General features: G+C 37.6%; 2 protein-coding genes across 6 annotated transcripts in view; one reads left to right on the forward strand and one right to left on the reverse strand.

The window, feature by feature from the left end:
* Positions 1-613: 613 nt before the first annotated feature.
* On the forward strand, positions 614-9,546 carry bach1a (BTB and CNC homology 1, basic leucine zipper transcription factor 1 a). Of its 2 annotated transcripts, none has more exons than XM_082179012.1 (5): positions 614-764; positions 1,391-1,645; positions 2,783-4,009; positions 4,222-4,428; positions 6,948-9,546. In XM_082179012.1, the coding sequence occupies exons 2-5, from the start codon at positions 1,406-1,408 to the stop codon at positions 7,287-7,289; spliced, it is 2,016 nt and encodes a 671-aa protein (XP_082035138.1). In that variant the 5' UTR covers positions 614-764; positions 1,391-1,405; the 3' UTR covers positions 7,290-9,546. The 2 variants fall into 2 exon arrangements, with proteins under 2 accessions (XP_082035138.1, XP_082035139.1); XM_082179013.1 differs by having other exon boundaries at positions 615-764; positions 1,363-1,645.
* An 8,722-nt stretch (positions 9,547-18,268) lies between these two features.
* Positions 18,269-21,919, reverse strand: part of cadm2b (cell adhesion molecule 2b) — a 237,318-nt gene continuing 233,667 nt past the window's right edge. For 3 of the 4 annotated variants that reach the window (XM_082181224.1, XM_082181223.1, XM_082181222.1), the window contains 3 exons: positions 19,858-19,980; positions 19,618-19,723; positions 18,269-19,162 (listed from right to left, as the gene is read on the reverse strand). In XM_082181224.1, coding sequence (XP_082037350.1) covers positions 19,057-19,162; positions 19,618-19,723; positions 19,858-19,980 — 335 coding nt within the window. In that variant the 3' untranslated portion in view covers positions 18,269-19,056. The remainder of the gene's footprint in view (positions 19,163-19,617; positions 19,724-19,857; positions 19,981-21,919) is intronic. The other variant, XM_082181225.1, reaches the window with a different exon arrangement.

Consider the following 21,919-nt stretch of genomic DNA (forward strand, 5'->3'; position numbering starts at 1 on the left):
CTAAAATCATATTTTACTATTTAAAATCAGCTTATAAAAAAATAAAAAACAATACAGCTGTGGTTTGATTATTTACAAGAGATATCCAAAGATGTTACAGTGAGTTTAAACAGCAAGTGAAAATTAAGCGAATCATCTCTGCTATTTCAAAATAAAAGTTCAAACATTATCTGAACATAATAAGCTCCTGAATGTATGACTTAGCAACAGTTTATAATAATAACAACTGTTAATAATAATAATAATAATAATAATAAACATAAAAATGTATGATTTTCCTCTCCTGTATTAAAATCAAACATTAACTGTCTGATTTAGCAACAGTTCTCTAATAATAATAACAATGAACAACAACAACAACAACAACAATAATAATAATACTTGTTATTGTTGTTTATTACAATTTGTATTAAATGTATAAATATTGTTATTATTATTATTTCACATAATTGTTTAACATCATTTAAATATCTATCTATCTATCTATCTATCTATCTATCTATCTATCTATCTATCTATCTATCTATCTATCTGCTTCTACATGCTATAAGTGGGCGTGGCTATTGGATTCATGACGCAGTACGTTCGGTGCGTGATGTGTGACCGTGTGACGCGCACTCACTGCCGCACTGGACAGTCACATGACAGGCATTATGGAGCTCGTTCGGTCGCTGTCAAACTTTAATCCGTTTTTACTTTTAGACTAGAAAAGCGATGGACAGAGCGGGGTTTTTGACGGCTTCTGATCTCCAGTGATATGTCAGGTCAGTTTTATATTCGTTGACAGACATACAAGCCCCGCGTTTAAACATTATCGTGCGTTAAGACAGGTTAAACAATGTCAGTTACATTTTAAACCACTGGCTAGTTCCTATTTTTGTTTTATCATCTTAAAGATTATGCCATGTTGACAAGTCGGAACTTCCAGGTATTATGGTTAAGCAATGAGCATTTATGGCAGCTCATAACAAATGTTTACACAGCTGCTTAACACTCCCCAATAGTGAAAACTATTCTGTTAACTAACGTTATATGATTGACACACATTATATAGACAAATAATTTTATATAGAGAGATTAGCTATCTTTGGTCTAGCAGGGAACTGAAAACATGCTTTTAATGTATACTTATTTTGCAGAGTCATGCTCAGTCACTCTGTTTACTCAAATGTTTAAACATTGAAAAGTAAGATTATGGTATCTTTATATATATATTTTTTACTTTTTGTATTCTACATGGCATATTTGTAAATGCATCTTTATAACTGTATGTGCCCCTCATCACCATGTATTGAGCTTGAAATCACTCCACCCAAGTGTAACTTGATGCATCTCTTTCTGTATTTCCACCTTGTTACACAGTTGCGTCTATGTATCTGTTATTTTGTAGCTAAACCCCTGCGTCATGTCTGTGGATGGCCCCCGGACCTCTGTTTTCACCTTTCAGTCCGCTGTTCACAGCCATCATGTTCTTCGCTCGCTGGAGGAACTGAGACAGAAGGAGCTCTTGTGTGATGTGACTGTTGAAGTGGAGTGCAGGAGCTTTCGAGCACACTCTTCTGTGCTGGCTTCCTGCAGCCACTATTTTTACACCAGACTGACAAACCACAGCCGACCAAACCTCACTGTCAGCTTACCGGATGAGGTAATGCTTGATATGGTGGACGGATGGGTTGAAGCTGGAGGTTTTCAGAAACCTATGGTTAAGCTGTCTTCTCTTAATGATTTGTTGTTATTTTTAACAGATACATATATAAATTAAAACCTGTAAATAAAAAATGATCAGAGCAAACAAAAAAAAAAAAAAAAACTATTCAAACCAAAGTGAAAATTATGTCATCCTTTACTCATTTACATATGTATAAATATTGAACCCATGAGGGTTTGTGAAATGACGCATATTTTTATTTTTGAGCACAGCTATCCAGAAATACATAAAAAATTCACACTTACATACAGTACTTCTATGATGACCATGTTTATCATTTCTGAATTAAAATAAATGTTATTTTTTTTAGGGGGCAAAAAGTAAAACATTTAATACTGATGCAACTGTCCTAATATAAAGAAGAAAAACAGCCTTATTAAAATAATTAAATTAAATTATATACATTTATATTTTATTATTATTATTTGTCAGAAAAAATATTTTTACAAAACTGTTTCACTGTTTATTAATATTTGTCTACAAATTAATGTCATAATGTCAATTATATCATAGAGAGGACTTCTGTTGACTATCATAAATGTGTGTCAAGATCAATTTGTTTTTATGATAATGCAGGCTGTAAAATGTCATGTGACTCCCCCCCCAAAAAAAAGATTATGAATTAATAATTCACGATATTTGTAAATAATGATATTTTTTTCATTGTAAGATTTTTTTTTTTTTACTTTTACTTGATGCTTACACCACAATTTAAATTTCTTGAACATGATTTAAAAGTTTTACATTTCTTTTTGACATTTTTTTGCTACTTTTCATAATCCCAAATATCCTAATTTAATTTCATTATATGGAAAAGTCTAACTAACTTTTCCTCGAGTGTACGATGGAAGTCATACGAGTTTGGCACGACATGAGGGTGAGCAAATGATGACATAGTGTTCATTATTGCGTGAACTATTGCTTGGAAAATGGTTTACAGTGCATTGCTGTCAAATTAGGCCTTATACATTGAGATTAAATTAAGCAAACAATGTTACAGCTTATAACCCAATAATGCGATTTGTAAATAATTTATTCATGCAGTAATCATGACTAGATCATTAATCTCCCAAGGTCACTGTGGAGGGATTTGAGCCTCTTCTGCAGTTTGCCTACACTGCAAAACTTCACTTCACGAAAGAAAACATCCTGGAGATCCACAGATGTGCCGAATTTCTTGGATTTCAAAACCTCGATAAAGCCTGCTTTGAATTCCTCGTCCCAAAGTTTTCTGAGGGTGGTGGAACCTCAAAAAAAGTGAAGGGGAAAAGCAAGAGCCAAGAATCCAGTGAGAAATCCCAAGCCATCTGCAGTCCTAGTGACCAAAACCCTAAAACTGGAGAAGATCTTGAACCTCAGGATGCAGGAACAGTCATGCAGGCTGCATCTGCAACATCCTCTGCAGGAAGTCCTAAAGACTGTCCACCGATCTCCAGTGGCAAAGAAATGCAGTTAGATTCATCCCCGCTGTACGCAAGAAGCTCTTCATACCACATGGGTGATGGCCAAGACCAGTTTTGCCTGCAGAACTGTGGCCCACAGTTGCCTTCCTCTTCTGTGGTGGCCGGTGAAGTGTGTCCTTTCCTGTCCACTTCGAGCACCAGTGATAATGAGAAACTGCATTCGGTTGGCTGTGGTGGGGACATTTTAGCTATGGAGGAACAATTCCAGAAGGAACTAGCAATGGAGGTACGTTGTGAACCACCTACTGATAAAGACCTGAACATAGCCAGTATCACCGATGGCCACTTTGACCAACTCGAAGGGTCTCTAATGCCGCCCGCCAACTGCAGCCAACTGTGTCCTCTGAATTCTGTGGAGTCAAGCGGGGTTTTGGACGGGATTTCCAGCGCTCCAGACATCAGTAGCATTGGCACCGACGACAACCAGGTCTTTGATTCCAACAAACAAACGTTCTCTGAACTGTCCCCCAAAGATGGCTTCACCGAACGAAGCATAGTGGAAAGGGAAGTGGCTGAGCATCTCGCGAAGGGCTTTTGGCCGGATTTGAGCTCCACGTTAAATGAGCCGCTACCTTTGGACTCTATCGACCAGTCGTCTGCTGGAAACGGCTCGGACTTCCACTGGTTGAAGCATCTGGATCTGGGAGCTGCGCCCGATGATTGTCCCTTCCTGAGGGACCTGAGCTCCACTGACAGACAGACCTCCGGGGGACACACTCTGTCCAATGAAGACACTGGAGACAGTTCCTGCATGTCCCCAATTAACTCCAGGGAAAACTCTGAGTGTGAATCGGATGGAGACTGTGCGCAATGTGGTGGCAGTGAACCAGTGCAGGAGGTGAGCATGCTAGCACTCACGGTTGTATAACTTTATGAAGTTAGAGGAGGAGTTTGGTGCCAAATTGCAAACTTCACCAATATTTTGTACTCGGTTGAGATTCCCTGACATGCTTCAAATAAAAGTTTCAGGCTCTGCTAAAAAAAATGTAACCAACCTCTAGGCTGAACCTCCTCCATAATTCAGTGTTGACATCAAGGTTTTCTTCCCAGGTGGATTTGCCATTCCCAGTGGAGCAAATTTCCAGCATGACCAGGAGGGCATTCCTGCAGATGTTGAAACGGGAGAAACTGACCCCGGAACAGCTGGAGTTTGTTCAGGATGTGAGACGGCGCAGTAAGAACCGCGTGGCTGCACAGCGCTGCCGCAAGAGGAAGCTAGACTGTATCTACTGGCTGGAGGGAGACATCAAGAAACTGGTATATCTGTTTTTATATCGACATTTTGTGAATGTTATTTGAGCGATAAACATGGATCTGATAAACTTGGGTACGACATGTATGTAGACTCTACGATGATGACACCTATTGAATCGTGGGCTATGACACAAGTTAGTATAGAATAATAAAACTTCATCAGCATGCACTAGTGGTAAACGAATAAGCAAGATGAATCGCACTTTTGGCAATTGTGGTTTTTATGAGCGCTGAAAAAAAAAAGGAGGAAGCAAAAGTGGAGAATATGGCTAGGGAAAAGAGGCCAACATGGCATGCCAATTTTGTAAATGGAGTTCGAGGAAATAGTTTTAAGTTTTAGCACCATGTCACATTGATCAATACGCTATTTCATGATGCAGTTTTATTGGCTAGTCAGTAGACGTAGGTCGTAGCAACAAACACTCTGTGAGACGACAACCTCTTTGAGCCTCTCTCACTGTACGACGTAGGACCACAGTTTAGGAGCCACGACCACAGAAATTTCCATGATTGGTCATCTTTCGTGTGGGACAGGCCAAAATCGTACAATGTGTACTGGGCATAAAGACGCGTTCTCGCCTGAGAGCACACACAACAAGATCCTCGAGCAATGTCAAAAGTGCCATCCTCAAAACAACTTTAAACACAATAAACACCTTTTATACAGACATTATATATATATATATATAATATATGTATATGTATGTGTGTGTGTGTGTGTGTGTGTGTGTGTGTATTTAAGACTTATATCTGTTTAAATTGTTATCTTTACATGTTTATAAGGCCACCAAGCATGTGATTTTTGTGTTTTTTTTGTTTCAACATTTTTTTTGTATATAGAATCAATTTTAGAATGAAAGTTATTAATGAATCATGGTTTGTTCGTGAAAATTTTCATACACAGATTTCACACATGAATTAGTGCGTACGCAAGCTTAGTGAATGAGTCCCACTGTTTTTGCAATCAAACAACTGGCAGCAGGATCATTGTAGTCTCATTTACAAAGGAATGATAAATGAGAGATACTTATAGAGATAAATGAGAGTGAATTAATCAAAAGATTTAGTCTTGAACTCTCAAATTAATGGCTTTGAATCTGTTAGGGTTCAAGGTTGACTCGTTAAAGTATAATGCTTCGTTGGAGGAATGAACAAGCTTGTCAAGACTGTTTCCTGAAAACAAGTAGTAACTGTCCGTCATTTGAACCGCAGTTGGGCAACAATAAAGAGTTGTTAATGACGTCACACAGCTGGTGGAGTAATAACTTCAGCTAATTCATTTGTTCGATAATTCTAATTAATTCGAATTAATGCACACATGGCATCTGAGGATTATTTTGTTATATTTGTTCTCTGTTTGGCTTTATTTACAGATTAGATACCAAATTTTCACTGCACACTCATTGGGACCAAAAAAAATTCTCAATAACAATTATTGTGATATTGAACTATGACTATAAAAGCGGTGATGCCTGGAATCACCTTGAAAATGAAAATTAAGTTACAGTTTTGTATAATAGATGTTACTTTCATTGTAAAAAAATTTAATTAAATTACCATTCAATAAAGAAAATGACATGCAAAGTGAGATATTTCAAGCCTTTATTTGTTATAATTTTGATGATTATGGCTTACAGCTTATGAACATTTTCAAAATTTCTGAGATTTTTAATTTGGAGTTTTCACAATCATCAAAATTATAACAAATAAAGGCTTGAAATATCGCACTTTGCATGTAATGAGTCTATATAATATATTAGTTTCACCTTTAAGTTGAATTACTGAAAGAAATTAACTTTTGCCTGTATTTCACCTGTATACTAAATGCTGATAATAGTAAATTATATTTTATTATAAAACTGTTCCCATAGCATAATTTATGCATATTTGTACATATTTAGTATACCAATGTATATTTTCTTAACATTTAAAATTTGTATTACTTGTATTGAATGGTAATTTTATAAAAAAAAAATTACAATGAAAGTAACATCTATTATACTAAATTGTAACTTCTATTACAATGAATAATATTCTATTGGTCTTCATAATCATCAAAATTATAACAAATAAAGGCTTGAAATATCTCACTTTGAATGTAATTTTCTATATAATATATTAGTTTCACCTTTTAAGTTGAATTACTGAAATAAATGAACTTTTGCACGATATTCAAATTTTTCGAGTTTCACCTCTAGGTTTCTGAGTGGGGTTTTTGACTTCAAAAGTTTGACAATAATTGTTTCTGGGATCCATTAGAAACAAGAATAATTAAATTGAAAATCCCTTCCATTACCACATTGTGTATGGGCATAAAGTGTACAATTATATTGCTTCCATTGTCCCTTTTGTTCAAATTGAGATTGAGTAAACCAATCAACACAGTTTTTGTGAACATGTAATGTTTTCCACGTATTAAGAAAATCAACAGCATGTGTTATGATTGTTTTTTGCACCGTAAGGAATGCGAATTACTGAATAGAATCCTAAAATTGATCTTCTTTTGTTTCCACGTTTACCAGAGGAGCGAGAAGGAGAAATTACTGCAAGATCGCAACCAGCTGAAGCTCAGCCTGGAGGATGTGCGTCAGAACCTCTCGGGCCTGTGCCAGAACCTCTGTGCGGACACCTCGCCGCAGTCCGAGGAGCTGCAAGCGCTGGCCAGGTACGTCTCCTCCGACTGTCCCACCTCCATCCTCCTGACCCCCATGGCTTCTCCCAGCCTGGCTGGCCCAGACCGGGACGTCCCTGCGAGCACCTTTCTTCCAGACACTAGTCCTGAAGGAGACACAGTAGCACTCAGGTCGCCCGCTGCCTTCCTGCAAGACACCGTTCAGAGCGCTGTTACAGATCCAGCTCCGTGATGTACAACAGAGTAAAGCCGCTTGGAATGGGCTGATATTTCAGTTTTACTCAGGAGCTTACCTTTCTGCTGCCGTCAGTTACACTTTTGAGCATGACTTTCTTATTAGGAGCACTTTCGTAATGTTTTTAGGTATGGATGTGACTAAATTTGCACTATTACCAGGAGTTTAATTTGGAAATGCTACTATGCCTTTCATTCCTTGCATAGGGGTCATTCCTGTTACGCCACACATTTTTAACTTTTGAACATTTTTAACTCTTAATCTTTAAAAATGAATACACCCTTGTGTTGCAATTTTAAGTATTTCAGAAATAGGCTCTGCTGAAGCTTATATGCATTAACTTTTTATTATTTACACAATGGAAAAAGATGAATTACAGAATGGAACATAACAGGGTTGAAATACATGGTTTGCTTTATTATGGATTGATACATTTTAAAACCATTTTTTGATATTTTGATTCAGTCATACCATTTTCTTTTTGTCCAACAGGGTGGAAAAGTAAGACAAACAGCTTAAGCACAATGCATCAATTAATTTATCCAATGAACTGCTAATACTTTCTCATGTTTATGCTGTTGTTTTCCCACCCAAAATGATGTCACTTCCTGGACAATAATGTCATTAAGGAACAGGCTTTTTTTTTTTTTTTTTTTTTTAAGGGATTTTTCAAAAGACTAACAGGGTGGAAAGTGATATTAAGGACACAGGAAATACAGTATCTAAGATTATCAGTTAAAAAAACATCCCCAAATTTTGCATTTTGATTAAAGAAAGAAAAACATCTGGACAATTTCTTAATACATTTTTAGGGCATTCATTGTAATATTGTGATTAAAGAAAACAAACTAATATGACTTCAGTTGTATCCAAATATAGACTTATGGACAGTATTTGTATAATGGAGACTTGAAAATGTACTATATAACGGGAATGACTCATGGATTAATTTCCAGTGCTAGCATTTATTTCACTTACACTGCCACTATGGACAATCATAGTAATTCTCTTTATTATGTTAATGGTTTATGATTTTGTTATGCGATGTAGAGCATACAAGTACATTCCAGTCTAGCCTAATACGTCTTTATCATTATCGGCATGAAAATTCTATATTAAATATGTATCTGTGTTTTTTTAAGTGTCCGTATATGCATATGTCATAGATATAATAACATTTTAAATAACTGCCAAGTACGTTTTCATGCATATCATGTAGGATTTGTGAAAACTACATAGAATCCATAGTCTCTCTAAGGTTAGGCAAAAAAATGTAAAAAAAAATTTTTAGATACTGTTCACTTTTTGCTTGCTAAAGTGGACTGAGTTTGGAAAAGGCCAACGTAAAATCATAATTAATCCTATTTACTTTAATACGTTTATGGTCTTATTGTGCATGATGATTCTTCATTCCACATTACTTCAATGAAAAGTTTGTATTGCAATATTTCATTAACATGTAATACCCTTTTCAGCTGATGTCATCTAGGTCGTGCAGCCTATTGGCTGTCGGATTCCGGCATTGTTAACTCTCGGTGTGGTACAGAACGCTCACTTTTCATGTACTGAGGATAAAATCAATTTCTGACCTACTTTTTTTTTTTTTTTGTCAAAAACCCTGTTTAACTGTACTTCACATTATGGAAGTAAAATGGATGTGAATGTCGTTTCATGTTGACTTTAATGCTTGGATTAGTCTAAAAATATAACTTGTTCATTTTGCCATTGTAGCGTCAATGAAATGTTCTATTTTTTGGCTTTTTTTGTTTTAACCCTGTAACCAAAATACTGTCATGTAAGCCTAGAATGCACTGTATAATTCACTATTTGATTCATATTTAACAAATAGCAGCAAATAAAATGTCAATACTAATTTTTTTCACTAAAATGTGTAAATGCAGTGGTGCTTGCTAAAAGTAATGTGCAAACAGAGACTGAACCAATAAATCAACCTTTTCAAAATGTAATGCATGAAATGGCTGTACATGTAAGCACAGTCAGTCTAAGGCAAAGAATAGCTTGGTTTTTAGAAATGAAGAGGTGAATGTTGATGCATATAATTGAGTGAGATCACGGTAAGGTTTCGTAAACACACTGATTTCACCATCCTCTCTGTTAATGTTTTCCTCGGAGCCCTGTTTTAAATGATCAGTTTCCGAAGAAGAGAAATTGTGCAATAGTGACCCAGTTTCGACATAAATGCTTATGTTTTAAAAGAGTCGTCCAAATTCACAATAAAAATCCAAAATGGGAACATTTCTCAAGATGTGATTGAATCCAGTGGTTGTCAGCAGTTGAGTTACTTCACCACAAGAGGTCAGAATAATCATGTATAGCACATTCACACAAGTAGGCCTAACCCTACGTGGTTTTAAATACTGTCATCCGATAAGCAATAAGCAACATGGGAAGACCAGAGATGTTGCTACCTTTCTCTCTGCCACTGACAGAGCAAGGCTTTTTGGCATCAACAAGTGGTATTAGAGGCCAGGTTAGTCAGCTTTCACATCTTCTCTCCCTGTAACCAACATTTAGGCTACTCTATGACACAATAGACCACATCACAGACATATGAATCTCCAACAACTTAGCCTAACTATTCTGTTTCCACTAATAAAATTCGTTTGAACAGTTATAATCTCAATTTTTCTTTTTTTAATATGATCTGCTTACGGCCCAGTGAGTTAGTTTTAGGGGCGAACCTTCATGCTTTTTCCCTAAAAATCATAGAGTTAAATTATACATGGTTTCATACAAATCAATCACAGAAATGCATACGAATTTGCCACCTTGTAAAAGAGTACGTTTTTGCATAAAATCGGGTTGGAGTCTCTAGCTTGCTGGAAAGAGCCAAACCTTAAAAATCAATTTTGTCCTTTGCAGGAAGATAAATCTCCATCTTGAGCAACCTTGTCTTAGTGAATTTGTGTTAAAGCTCCCTATTAAGATAAAGATAAAGTTGTGTTTGGTTTGCCCTCCTGCACTGAATTTAAATAATCTTCCATGTCTAGGGAACATTGGTTTTAATCAGTAGATCAACCCATTTTCTGTTGGTCCATCTGCTCAAGGTCGCCATGCCAGTTCAGACTCCGTCATTCTAAAGCTAAACTTTGCCAATTGGCTACGTTTGTGGTCTTCTGTGAGCGTATTGATCTTACCTTGTTTTGTTGAAACTAACTAGATTCAGAACACCATTAAAAACTCAATCATTTATCTTTTAAGTTGTAATTACTCTGTGTGGCCCGACAGGTTCTTAGCTTGGTTCTTAATTGTCCTTTCAAGGTGATCCCATTTGTTTACCTCCTCCATGCATACTAAAGATCTCCAAATTTATTTGGTTTTGTTTTCCTCTCAAAGGTCTTTAATGAGGTGAGTGCTTAGAAATATTCCAGTGGTGTAGCCAACATGCCATACAGTGACAGCAAGGGATACTCCGCATATAATCATTGATGAAACCACAGCCGCATATTTATACAATGCAATGAGAAATGAAATGCTGATATAGAAGTGCTGGTTTATATCGGCTGTTGTTGTTGTTTCGATCTGTTATTGGATTAGTTTTCAAATAATTTTTCTCTCTATCCAATGATTGTGTTGCTTTGAAACAGTGGTACAAAGGGTCATTGATGATTGGTCCACACAATGAAAGCTGCCAGAATATGCTAATTGTGTGTAAACAAAACAACATCAAAAGTCACAAAATACATGTTGTGTATGAGCAAAAACATTCTGAACACCCGCCTAATGTGCTGTTGGTCCTCCTCGTACTGCCAAAACAGTACCGACCCGGCGAGGTATGGCCTCTACAAGACCCCTGAAGGTGTCCTGTGTCTGTATCTGGCACCAAGACATTAGCAACAGATCCTTCAAGTCCCGTATGTTGTGAGGTGGAGCCGCCGTGGATTGATCTTGTTGGTCCAGCACATCCCACAGAGGCTTAACTGGATTGAGATCTGGGGAATTTGGAGGCCAGCGCAACACCTTGAACTCTTTATCATGTTCCTCAAACCATTCCTGAAGAATGTGTGCAGTGTGGCAGGAGCTTTATCCGGCTGAAAGAGCCACTTTCACCAGTAACATCATTGTCATGAAGGGCTGTACCTGCTCTGCAACAATGTTTAGGTAGGTGGCACGTGTCAAATTTATGTCCACATGAATGGCCGAACCCAGGGTTTCTCAGAAGAACATTGACCAGATCATCACACTCCCTCCACCGGCTTATCATCGTCCCACTGTGCAATGTAGTGTCATCACTTCCCCAAGTTAATAATGCACAAGCACATGGCCGTCCATGCGATGTACAAGAAATTGTGAATCATTGGACCAGGCGATCTTCTTCCATTGTTCTAAGGTCCTGTTCAGAAGCTCATGTAACCATTGTAGACGCTTTCGACGGTGCAGGGGTCATCATAGGCACTCTGAACGGTATGCAGCCCCATGCATCAGGGTGCGATGCACTGTGTGTTGTGACTTATTCCTCCCATATGTGTCACAAATTTAGTGTGACTTGTGCCACAGAAGGCCTCCTGTCAGTTTGGTCCAGACGGAATAGCCTCCATTGCCCTTGCGCATCGAGAAGCCTTAGGCGTCCAACACCGTCGCCGGTGTTTTTGTGTGTCCCTCCTCTGATCACTGTTTGTAAATTCTCACCACTGCTGACCGGGAGCGGCACACAAAGCCTTACCGTTTTAGAGATACTCTGACCCCGTCATCTGAGGAATAAAAATGTTGTCCTTGTCAAAGTCCCTCAGATGTTTATTTCATGCCCATTTCTCCTGCATCCAACATGTTTTCCACAACAAAAAAAAGATTGTTCGCTGACCAGACCTTGACATGTGGCCTTGTTAGGAGATAATCAATGAAATTAGCTTCACCTGAGAGGTAGTGATGTTTTGACTCGTAAGTGAATAGTTTGTAATATAAAATATACATGTAATCATTTTGTTTCGTGCCTGCAGACGCACGGCCACTATTTCTACAGCATGCGGAATGATTAGCAGTAAAGCGAATTGATCGCTGTTTTTAATTAGCCTGGACTAACAAAACTCTGGAAGGGCATAATTGAAAAGCGTTTTCTTTCTCGCGGGGGGTGGGGTGGGGGGGGGGGGGTTGGGGGCACTTGTCTGAAGTTTAAAATCATTGGTTACCCATAAGCCAATCACAGGCGCATAACACACGTCATAACCAAACATTTATGGTTATGACGTGATAACTTCACTGCATCGAACTTCCACTGTAAACACATGTATGATGCGTAAACAAAACCATCGAGCGAAATACCGGAGTGAACATGGCTGTGAACGACTTTTGCAGATTATGTGAAGTAAATCTACGCATCCACGGTACAATCAGCGTCTACGTCACGGCTCTCAGCCCGCCCTCTGTTCGTTGATTGGCCGGCTGTTTTGAGGCCGGAGGAAAACTGAGAGATAGGTCGCTCTCTCAGACTGAGTACAGAAGCGAACTGAAATTGAGCGGAAGTACGAAGTCTGACGTAGTCAGGCTAGTTTTTAATGTCACATTTGTATTACTTTGCTGCCGAGCGAGCGAATCCGCTTCGGCATGAAACTGAAGTTGTGAAAGTATTTTCTTCTCTATTGTGATGTATATGCAAGGGAAAAAGCTTCTCAACCAAGAAAAAACTTAGGCCGGGACTTGATTTTGTCCATGGGGAATTGATTGGGTGGTTTTGGTTTGCTATTGGTCGATCTCATGTGAGTGACAGGTTGCCCCGCCCTCTCGCCAGTAAACACATCATCAGAGAAGAGAAGTCACTGCAAGAGGGAGGGGGAAGTTATTTTGATTTATGAGGGCACATGGATAAGAAAATAATGATGTGCACAAATAAATCATTTATAATAAAGGAACAAGAACTGTCCATTTTGATTTCATGGTGTCTTTAAACAGCCCTCATTCTCTCATACCTTTGGAAAGTGCGATTCATTATACAGAATTGGTTCGTCCTAAACAGACCTTTCTCTTACATGTAGCTTTGGAAAGTTTGATTCTTTCTAGTGAACTGGTTCATCCTGATGGTTCTTGTAAATGAACAGATTTAGCGAGTCCTATATATGTGGCATTTCATACCTTTTATTGTATCATGTCTTCGACTCATAAAGTAGGGAGTAGGCCTATTCTTTTTTGTTTATAATTCATTAGTAAATGTCTGAATTGGCTTGTTCTTTCGTTCAAAAACATTGATATAATTGTAAATAACATCATTGGATAGAGGCACAGAATATAGAAGTCCTCCCTGTTTCACAAAGATCCACCCACTCGGAGATTTCTGGCCTCACCGCTGCTTTGAAATCTCAAATTACAGCCGAACAGCAAATTGGTAACAGGCCAAAAAAATATTCCATGTTCACTGCACTGGGAAAATATCAATCCTAATAATTAAGCCTCTTGGGATGTTACGCAGATGGCAGGTTTCAGCAATTTTAGCTTGGTTAATAAAATGTATAAAAATGATTGGAATCTTTGAATAGATGTTTGAAACTAACATACAAAACCACTCCTATTGAGAAAATATACATTTTCTAAATCAAATCCTCATGGTTACTGAGATATACTGTATGCCTATTTATAACTAACAACAACTACTATAGCTAAATGCAGACTCATTCCTTTGACAAAACCAAGATAACCATTATTTTTAGGATTATAATGATTGTGATGAAATTAGTAGGTTGTAATTCTACTACTAAACATAATCAACAACTGCAATAGCTCATGTTCTGTGTATAATCAGTGTGATTTAGCTTCATTTTTTAATTGGCCCAGAGCCCTCTGAGCGCCTGAATGATCATCAACTCCAAACTGGTTCATAGATGTAAAAGCCCATTTGAAAATAGATTAGTTTGAGTTGTTGTGTTGTAATGCCTGTTCAGTTTCAAAGGCTAATTCCATCAATTGAAGTTGACCCACCAGCAATATCTACCATTTAAACATACAGCATACAATCTTTGTGAGCGCAGAGAAATGTAATGGTTTTGTGTCGGTTATTGTGTTAAGCCTCGGTCTAGATTTAAGGCTGTACACACTGCATTGCTCCTTCCGAAATGTTCTGATCTCCCTCAAATCCTTTCCTGTAATTTTTCTGGCAACTCAAACTCGCACTATGGATTATGTAAAACTGTAGCCATGATGGTACAGTGGGAAGAAGGACAGGATTTGAAAGTTTCAGCAGAAAGCCACTTTAAGTTGGAGACAATAAACAAAGCTTTTAGGAAAGAAGTATGGCCACATACTCGTGCGCTGAGAGCTTCAGGCTCTTGATGGCAGCATGTAGCCATGAAATTCACAATACAAGCCCACTTCAGTGAATATTAAAGATTATTCCATCATTCCAGCTCAAGGACCTGATTTACATTTAACCTGCTAATTATAATGCAAAAATAAGACTGCATATAATTTATATTTAAATAGATCTAAATAAAAAACTAAATTATGTTTTATTATGTATTATTTTGTGATATATATATATACATATATTTTATTTATTCCAATTTTTATTTAATAAGTATAATTTTATTCAAATTAGCATATATATATATATATATATATATATATATATATATCACAAAATATAAATTATATACAGTCTTATTTTTGCATTATAATTAGCAGGTTAATATGTAAATCAGGTTCTTGAGCTGGAATGATGGAATAATCTTTAATATTCACTGAAGTGAAGGCTTGTACATATTATTCATATTTAGAATTGTATTTAACTTCATATATTGATGTTAGATTAAATTTAGAATTTTTAGAATTGTAGAATTTAGAATGTCTTTATTCTCATTTTTATTTCAGAATTATTTCATGTATAATTTTATTAAAATAAAATTATATATTTATTAAAAAGTGTGAATAATACGTATACAATATATATATATATATATATATATATATATATATATATATATATATATATATATATATATATATATATTATAGTCCTACGTATTATTCATATTTAGAATTGCATTTAACTTCATATATTTAAGCATAACTCTCGCCAAAATGCAACCTAGGGTCTTTTTGTGAATCTACCCGAGGAAACACCACTTTTAAAACTGCAGTCTGTAGCTTTTTTGGGTTAAAAATGATCCAAAATATTTTTTGGAGCAAGTACATAACCAGCCAGTGTTCAAAACCATCTGCTTGCCTTAGCTCGATTCTAAACGGTATAAGCTTATAATAATGTTTTTAATTCCAGTGGTACTGGTGGATTTCTGCGGGAAATTCGAGCATGTCTTTGTGTCATTACGTCACATCTGTCCACATAAAGAAGGAGTCTCGGCTAGTAGGCTATATTGCGTGTGAGGATGTTGGAGGTGGAGATTTATAGCCTTTTCTCGCAGCACTTGATATAATTAAACTTATCAATTTGATGGCGGATCCAGAAAGGTTCAAATGACAATCACCAGTGACAACTGGAGATTCACCCGTTATAAAACGCGAAAGACTTCGGACTTCTGAGAAAAAAAGAGACTGCAACCGGCCCATGCGAATACAAGGATAAATATCGGAAGGGCATTAAATGTAGTCACGCAATGCTGATGTTGTTAACATTAACAATTTGAGAACTAAGTTTAATTTACACGGTTTGACGTGATATGATGCGATCGTTAGATTTAATCGGCTCGATTTACTGCAATGCTTTTTTCCCCTTAGTTTGTCAGAACAAAAGTGGATGTTACTTGTTCAGACGACATTTTCCGGTGAAAATTCTTATGTTGGTCATACTTCCAAAAAGTAGAAAGAATCTGGAATGACAGTATCCATACCACCAGCGCGGTGATTGACAGCCGCACATTCTCCTCAAAACATTGTATTCATCCGCGCTGTGCCATGCCGAGGTAGCCTGGGAAAACCCAGACAACTTCCGGCAAATTTAGATTTGCTCTGCAAGTAGTCTGGCAAAGAGCTCATTCAAGGCCATTTCTAATCCCTCGAAATCGCGGCACCAATCAGAAACGTTGGGGCGGGCTTTACACGATGACGATCGCTCTGATTGGTTTTAGGTCTATCCAATTGCGCTCAGAGGCATTTGAGCGACATCCGTTGGTGAAGCGCAGCAACTTTTAAATGCATATTAAAATTGCAAACACATGAGGACAGTCTCCATGAAAGACCCACTGGCAGATGAACGTGCTACTACATTTCTCTCCGAAACGGTAGGAAATGAAATTTGATTTAATAGAGGATTTTAACTGTGACAAGATGATTGACAGGACAGTTTACGTGACGGGATGCACGCGACAGATCCGTCCGATAAAGATGACGAGGTAGTATGTCCCAAAGCTTGCCTACTTTTTTGCTATACATTCAAAAATAAATACATTTTCTTCACAAAAAGAGTACATACTTTTATGGCGTAGTGTAACTTAGGCGAATTGGGACGCAGCATATGGCTTTACACGATGACGATCGCTCTGATTGGTTTTAGGTCTATCCAATTGCGCCCAGAGGCATTTGAGCGACGTCCGCTGGTTGACGCCCCTTTGAAAATGAGTTATTAATGAAGCTTTGCCAGACCATAACTCAGTTACTACTGAGAATGGTCTGGTTTTAACCAGGCTAATGCCGAGGCACACCGCACGTAAAGTTGATAATTCCGTGAATAACTGCAATTGCAGATTTCGAACAGAGATGGCGACAAAGAGGAAAAACTGCGGACTGCAGCTTTAAGATTGACCGTATTTTCGTTTTCGGTCAAATTGCCTTTTGAATGGGTGTGCATGGGGCACTACAATGATAGCATAAAAAAATCGCTATTTTTAAAACACTCAGAAGGCTCGACACAACATGAAACTTTGCTCGAAGTATCACCAGGGGCTCTACACATGAACTCGAGCATTGAGAACATTGTTTGTGTACACAGAGTTTACTAAAAAAGAAAGGTCTTGAACAACTCACTGTAGCTGTTGTTGTTTCCGTCCGCCGGCATTTTGTCAGTCAAAAATAGTCGATCTCCGAATGTTGGATTCGACTCTGAATTTTAGTATCGTTTCTTATATGAGGATCCTTTTTTCAAACACAAGGTCAATATTGATTTTCACTAACGACAAAACAACAAATTATCCGTGAATTTATATGGAACTAAACTTTAGGAGCTTTCCATCTTTACTCTCCTCCCTGTTACGTTGCATTCGGAGATTGAGTATTTTTTTTTAAATACATACACAATTATATATATATATATATTATATATATATATATATAGTAGCCTAAAGGTTTCAATTTTATATATATATATATATATATATATATATATATATATATATTATATATTTAGGACTTTTATACAATTACATAATTGAATAAAATGTAAAAAAAATATTTAATCTATCTAACATTGTCAATACATTTCAAAGTTAAATACATTTACACATATGAACTATATATGTGTGTGTGTGTGTAAGATTATCTGTTCTGTGTTCACTTGTGTGTTGCATGAAGAAGAAAACACAATTCCGAGTTTGTGCATATTTTACTCAGTTCTCTGAGTTTTTTTTTTTTTTTTTTTTTTTTACAGAGGCATAGTTTGAAAAAGTTGAATATTTAATGTAAAAGCAACCTCACACATTTTCCCATACAGCAAAAAAAAAAACAATAGGGCAAATAAAAAGTTCTTAGAAAAATGTCTCAGTTCTAGTTGATGTTATAAAGAGTGAAATAAAGTATGAACACTGGAAACATGTTTCATAAAAATGTACATTGAAGGTAATGCTTTCTCCAGAGCTTCAATGTGTGGTTGTATGTTTTGTTGCAAACACAAAGGCAATAATGGTGATTGTTGTTCTGACAAACGGTCCTATCTGTTCACAAGCTTATAAAAAGCACTAATAATAATGTATTGTGTTTGTCCATCAGATTTACCCAATAAATTAGTATTAATGACAAGTATCCGTGGGGACATACTTAGTGTAGAGAGGCTAAAATGAAATTGCACACATGTAGAATTAAACTGAGCAATAAAGATTTCAAATTCAATTAAATAAACAGCTTACCAAATGCTTAAGTATACACATTATATACATTCCCTGGGTTGGGACAAAACAAACTAACAAACAAATATTTTCTTCACTTATATTAACTAAATGTATGGGACACTTGAAATAGATATTTTGACATTTGTTTTCTCATATATATATATATGGGATCCTATAGTTTAACAATATTCCACCAATAATCACTTTAGCAAAGTAATATACAGCAATATTAACAAGGGTCGGTCAGCGAAACAAAATGAAACAATGGCGAACTTCCCTTCAAACGTCAAACAAATGGCTCTTTAGGTCAATTCACAAAGCGAGAACAAAAATGCATTCACTCGAGTGATAAAATACAAATTCAATTAGGCTCTTCTTTTCATCCTGAGACTGTCTAAACCAATGACATTTTACAATGACTTTGTGCTTATGTTTGGTACATTTTCAGGTTTGAAATAAACGCTCGGGGGGGGGGGTGGAAATATTAACAGTGCAAGAATATACAGACAGGTATGATGGAAATAGAAAATAATCTCGCTTCTAATGGCTACACACCAATTCTCATTTGTGCTTCATCGACTTCCTGCCATTTTCAATCTGCCGGCTTGTTTCGGGTTTCCGTATGTTACATAATTGTCCGTGTCTCTTGGGTATATTCTTTATTACAGGGCGTACTTCCAACAAAACAAAAAAAACACCCACTTTCACAATGGAAAACAACACACTCACACACACACAAAAAAAACAAAGACAGTACATGATATTTACATTATACATCTCACATATTCTTGTCTTAAAGCGTAATTATTGGCAAAGCCAAGGTTTTCCGACTTGAGATGAACCACATTTCTTGCCGCTCCCTGGTAATATCTGTAAAAAGGTATATAACAGGCACAGTGAGGGTGGTTGAGAAATCAGCATTCACTGGGAAATTAAATGAATAAACACAGCAACAAACATGACAAGCACATGTCTGTATATTTTGGCACTTTGCAAATCAAACGGGGGTCATTTTGGAGGGGTGGGATAGGGTTTCTTGGCCTAAATGGACCTGGTGTTACAGTTACAAACTCAACTGATTTTAGATTATTTTTTATATATATATATTTTTTAGACGATTATGAATCGTTTAAAAAGAGGCAACATTCTTTTTCAGCAGGTGGCGTGTCGAATTTGGCCTTAAAGAGGTTTTTCGCAAACAGAGACAAAGCCAGACCAGACTAGTGCTGTTAGGGAGCGGAGCGCTATAACGCCTCCTCTGCTGGCTCGCAGTGTTGCCGTGACAATACTGAACAGAAAGAAAACAGAGGTGCTAAATGAAGTACTCTTTCTTTTCCTCTGCATGTGCGTGGTTCCCCTCCGCATTGATGATGGCAGTGTCTGCGTCAGGGGCGTCCTCCGCTCCTTTGGCCTCATTGGTTAAGTATGTCCCTGTCCACACAGTCCCACATAGGTCACATAGACACATAAGGTACAACAGTGGACATGTTGAAGCATTTTGCACACTATAGGTGAGGGGGTGGGGGGGTTGGGGGGTGGCGAGAGAGAGGGGAGGGAAGCCGTACCTTTGTGCCTGGCCAGATATCGGCCCAGGACGATGATGAAGCACAGGGTGATGAAGACCACCACGGCCACCACTCCGCCGATGAGAGCGTGGTCGGGACCGTGTTGCGTCAGAGCGTTGGGATCTGGAGGAGGAGGAGGAGGAGAGGACGGCGTGAAAAGACGCCAGTGGAACGACCGCTATAATTAGCCAATTATGGGTCGGCGTGTTAATATAGGACGCATTGACTCGTTACTTCCCACAATTCACTAAATACAGTTGTGAGCATCTCAGCTGGAGCAGGCAGTCATTTCATTTTTCACTTGATACTAGGGATGCACCGATCCACATTTTTTCACTTCCGATCCGATCCCGATACCTGAATTTGGATATCGGCCGATACCGATACTATTCCGATACCAGAGCTGTGTTTGCTTTAATATTATTATTATCATTATTGTTTATTTTATATGATGCTGAAATAAACTCCTCTCAACAGGCAAGTATGATATGTAGGCCTACATATTTATGCATGTATGGTAAGTATAAGGTCAGAAAAGGAAGTCAGAAAAACAGTAAATCCTGTTAACAGGAAAAATCCCATTCTGAAAACAAATATGCAACTGTAGGTCATGTCAATATTTATTACATTCCCAAAATGTCAAATACTTGAGTCTTGAAATATAAGAAAAGTGCAAGTGTAAACATCTTACACACACACACACTATCTAAAGGGTGATCCTCGCTCCGATGCTGTAACTCTCTCGATGAATGCTCGATCAACATCAGCCATGTGCAAACAGACAAGCGGATTTCGCCTCAGACGCGCGTCAATTTCGCTTCAAACTTTTGCTTTTTACGAGCGTCAATTTCGCTCTGGGCGCGCGAATGGATTCAAAATATTCAAGCGTCCAACTAGACGCGGCAGACGCGAATTTGACGCGCTATTCGCGTTTGGTGTGAACGCACAGTAACGTGGTGCTTTTTTAAATGTTTGATTGCATTCGTCGAGCTTCAACGAGCTCTGAATTACGGCTTTGCAAACATTGCATTTTGCTGTCTTGCTCTGCGGTGTTTCCAGTGTGAAGTATTTCCACACAGCGGCCGCAAACTGCGGAATGGATTTCCTGAGCGGTGGCGTGTCTCATAACTCTGTGTCTCATTGAGCCGCGCCTCCGTTCAGGAAATCCATTCCGCAGTTTGCAGCCAGCTAGCAGACAAGCCGGCGGGAATCACTTTTGGAGTCATTTCAGCAGACAACGTTAAAGCGCAGACATGACTCAAGGATATCGGATATCTCCGCAGGTTGGATCGGGAAAATCCGATACGTGAATTACGCTGGTATCGGTCCCGATACCGATACTGGATCGGATCGGCCCCATCCCTACTTGATACCATTCAATTTAGATATTGGAACACGCAATTACAAACCACACTGAAGTACATGAACCGTAACCATCGCGCTGTACATAAATTATGTGTTAAATGGTGTTGGTTGTTGAGGAAAGGTTTTGTACTACTCAAGTTGTAGGACTGATTTCTTAAAGGGTTAGTTCACCAACAAAATTAAAAATTGTCATCATTTACTCGCCCTCATCCAAAAGTGTAAGACATCCGTGCATCTTCAGAACACAAACGAAGCTCTTTTTAATGAAATCTGAGAGATTTCGGTCACTCCATTGTCAGCCACGCAACTACCACTTTCAAGCTCCAAAATAGGTAGTAAGACACAATGCACGTCAGAGATTAATATTTTGTATATAAAGTGGACATTTGCACAAACAAAGCACTTGCGTAGCTTCATAAAATTGAGGTTAAACCACTGGAGTCACATGGATTATTTTAATGATTTCTTTACTATCTTTCTGGGGCTTGAAAGTGGTAGTTGCGTAGACTGTCAATGGAGAGTACAGAACTGGCTCAGATTTCATTTAAAATATCTTCATTTGTATTCCGATGATGAACGAATGGCTTATGGGTCTGAAACGACATGAGGGTGAGTAATTAATGACATTAATAAATTTTCTCTTTAAGATTTCTCCATCTCTTTTTTTGTTAAGGCACTTAGTCTGCATGCTCTAAAC

The sequence above is a fragment of the Leuciscus leuciscus genome, assembly GCF_965113295.1.
Source record: "Leuciscus leuciscus genome assembly, chromosome: 9".
Taxonomy (NCBI): Eukaryota; Metazoa; Chordata; class Actinopteri; order Cypriniformes; family Leuciscidae; genus Leuciscus; species Leuciscus leuciscus.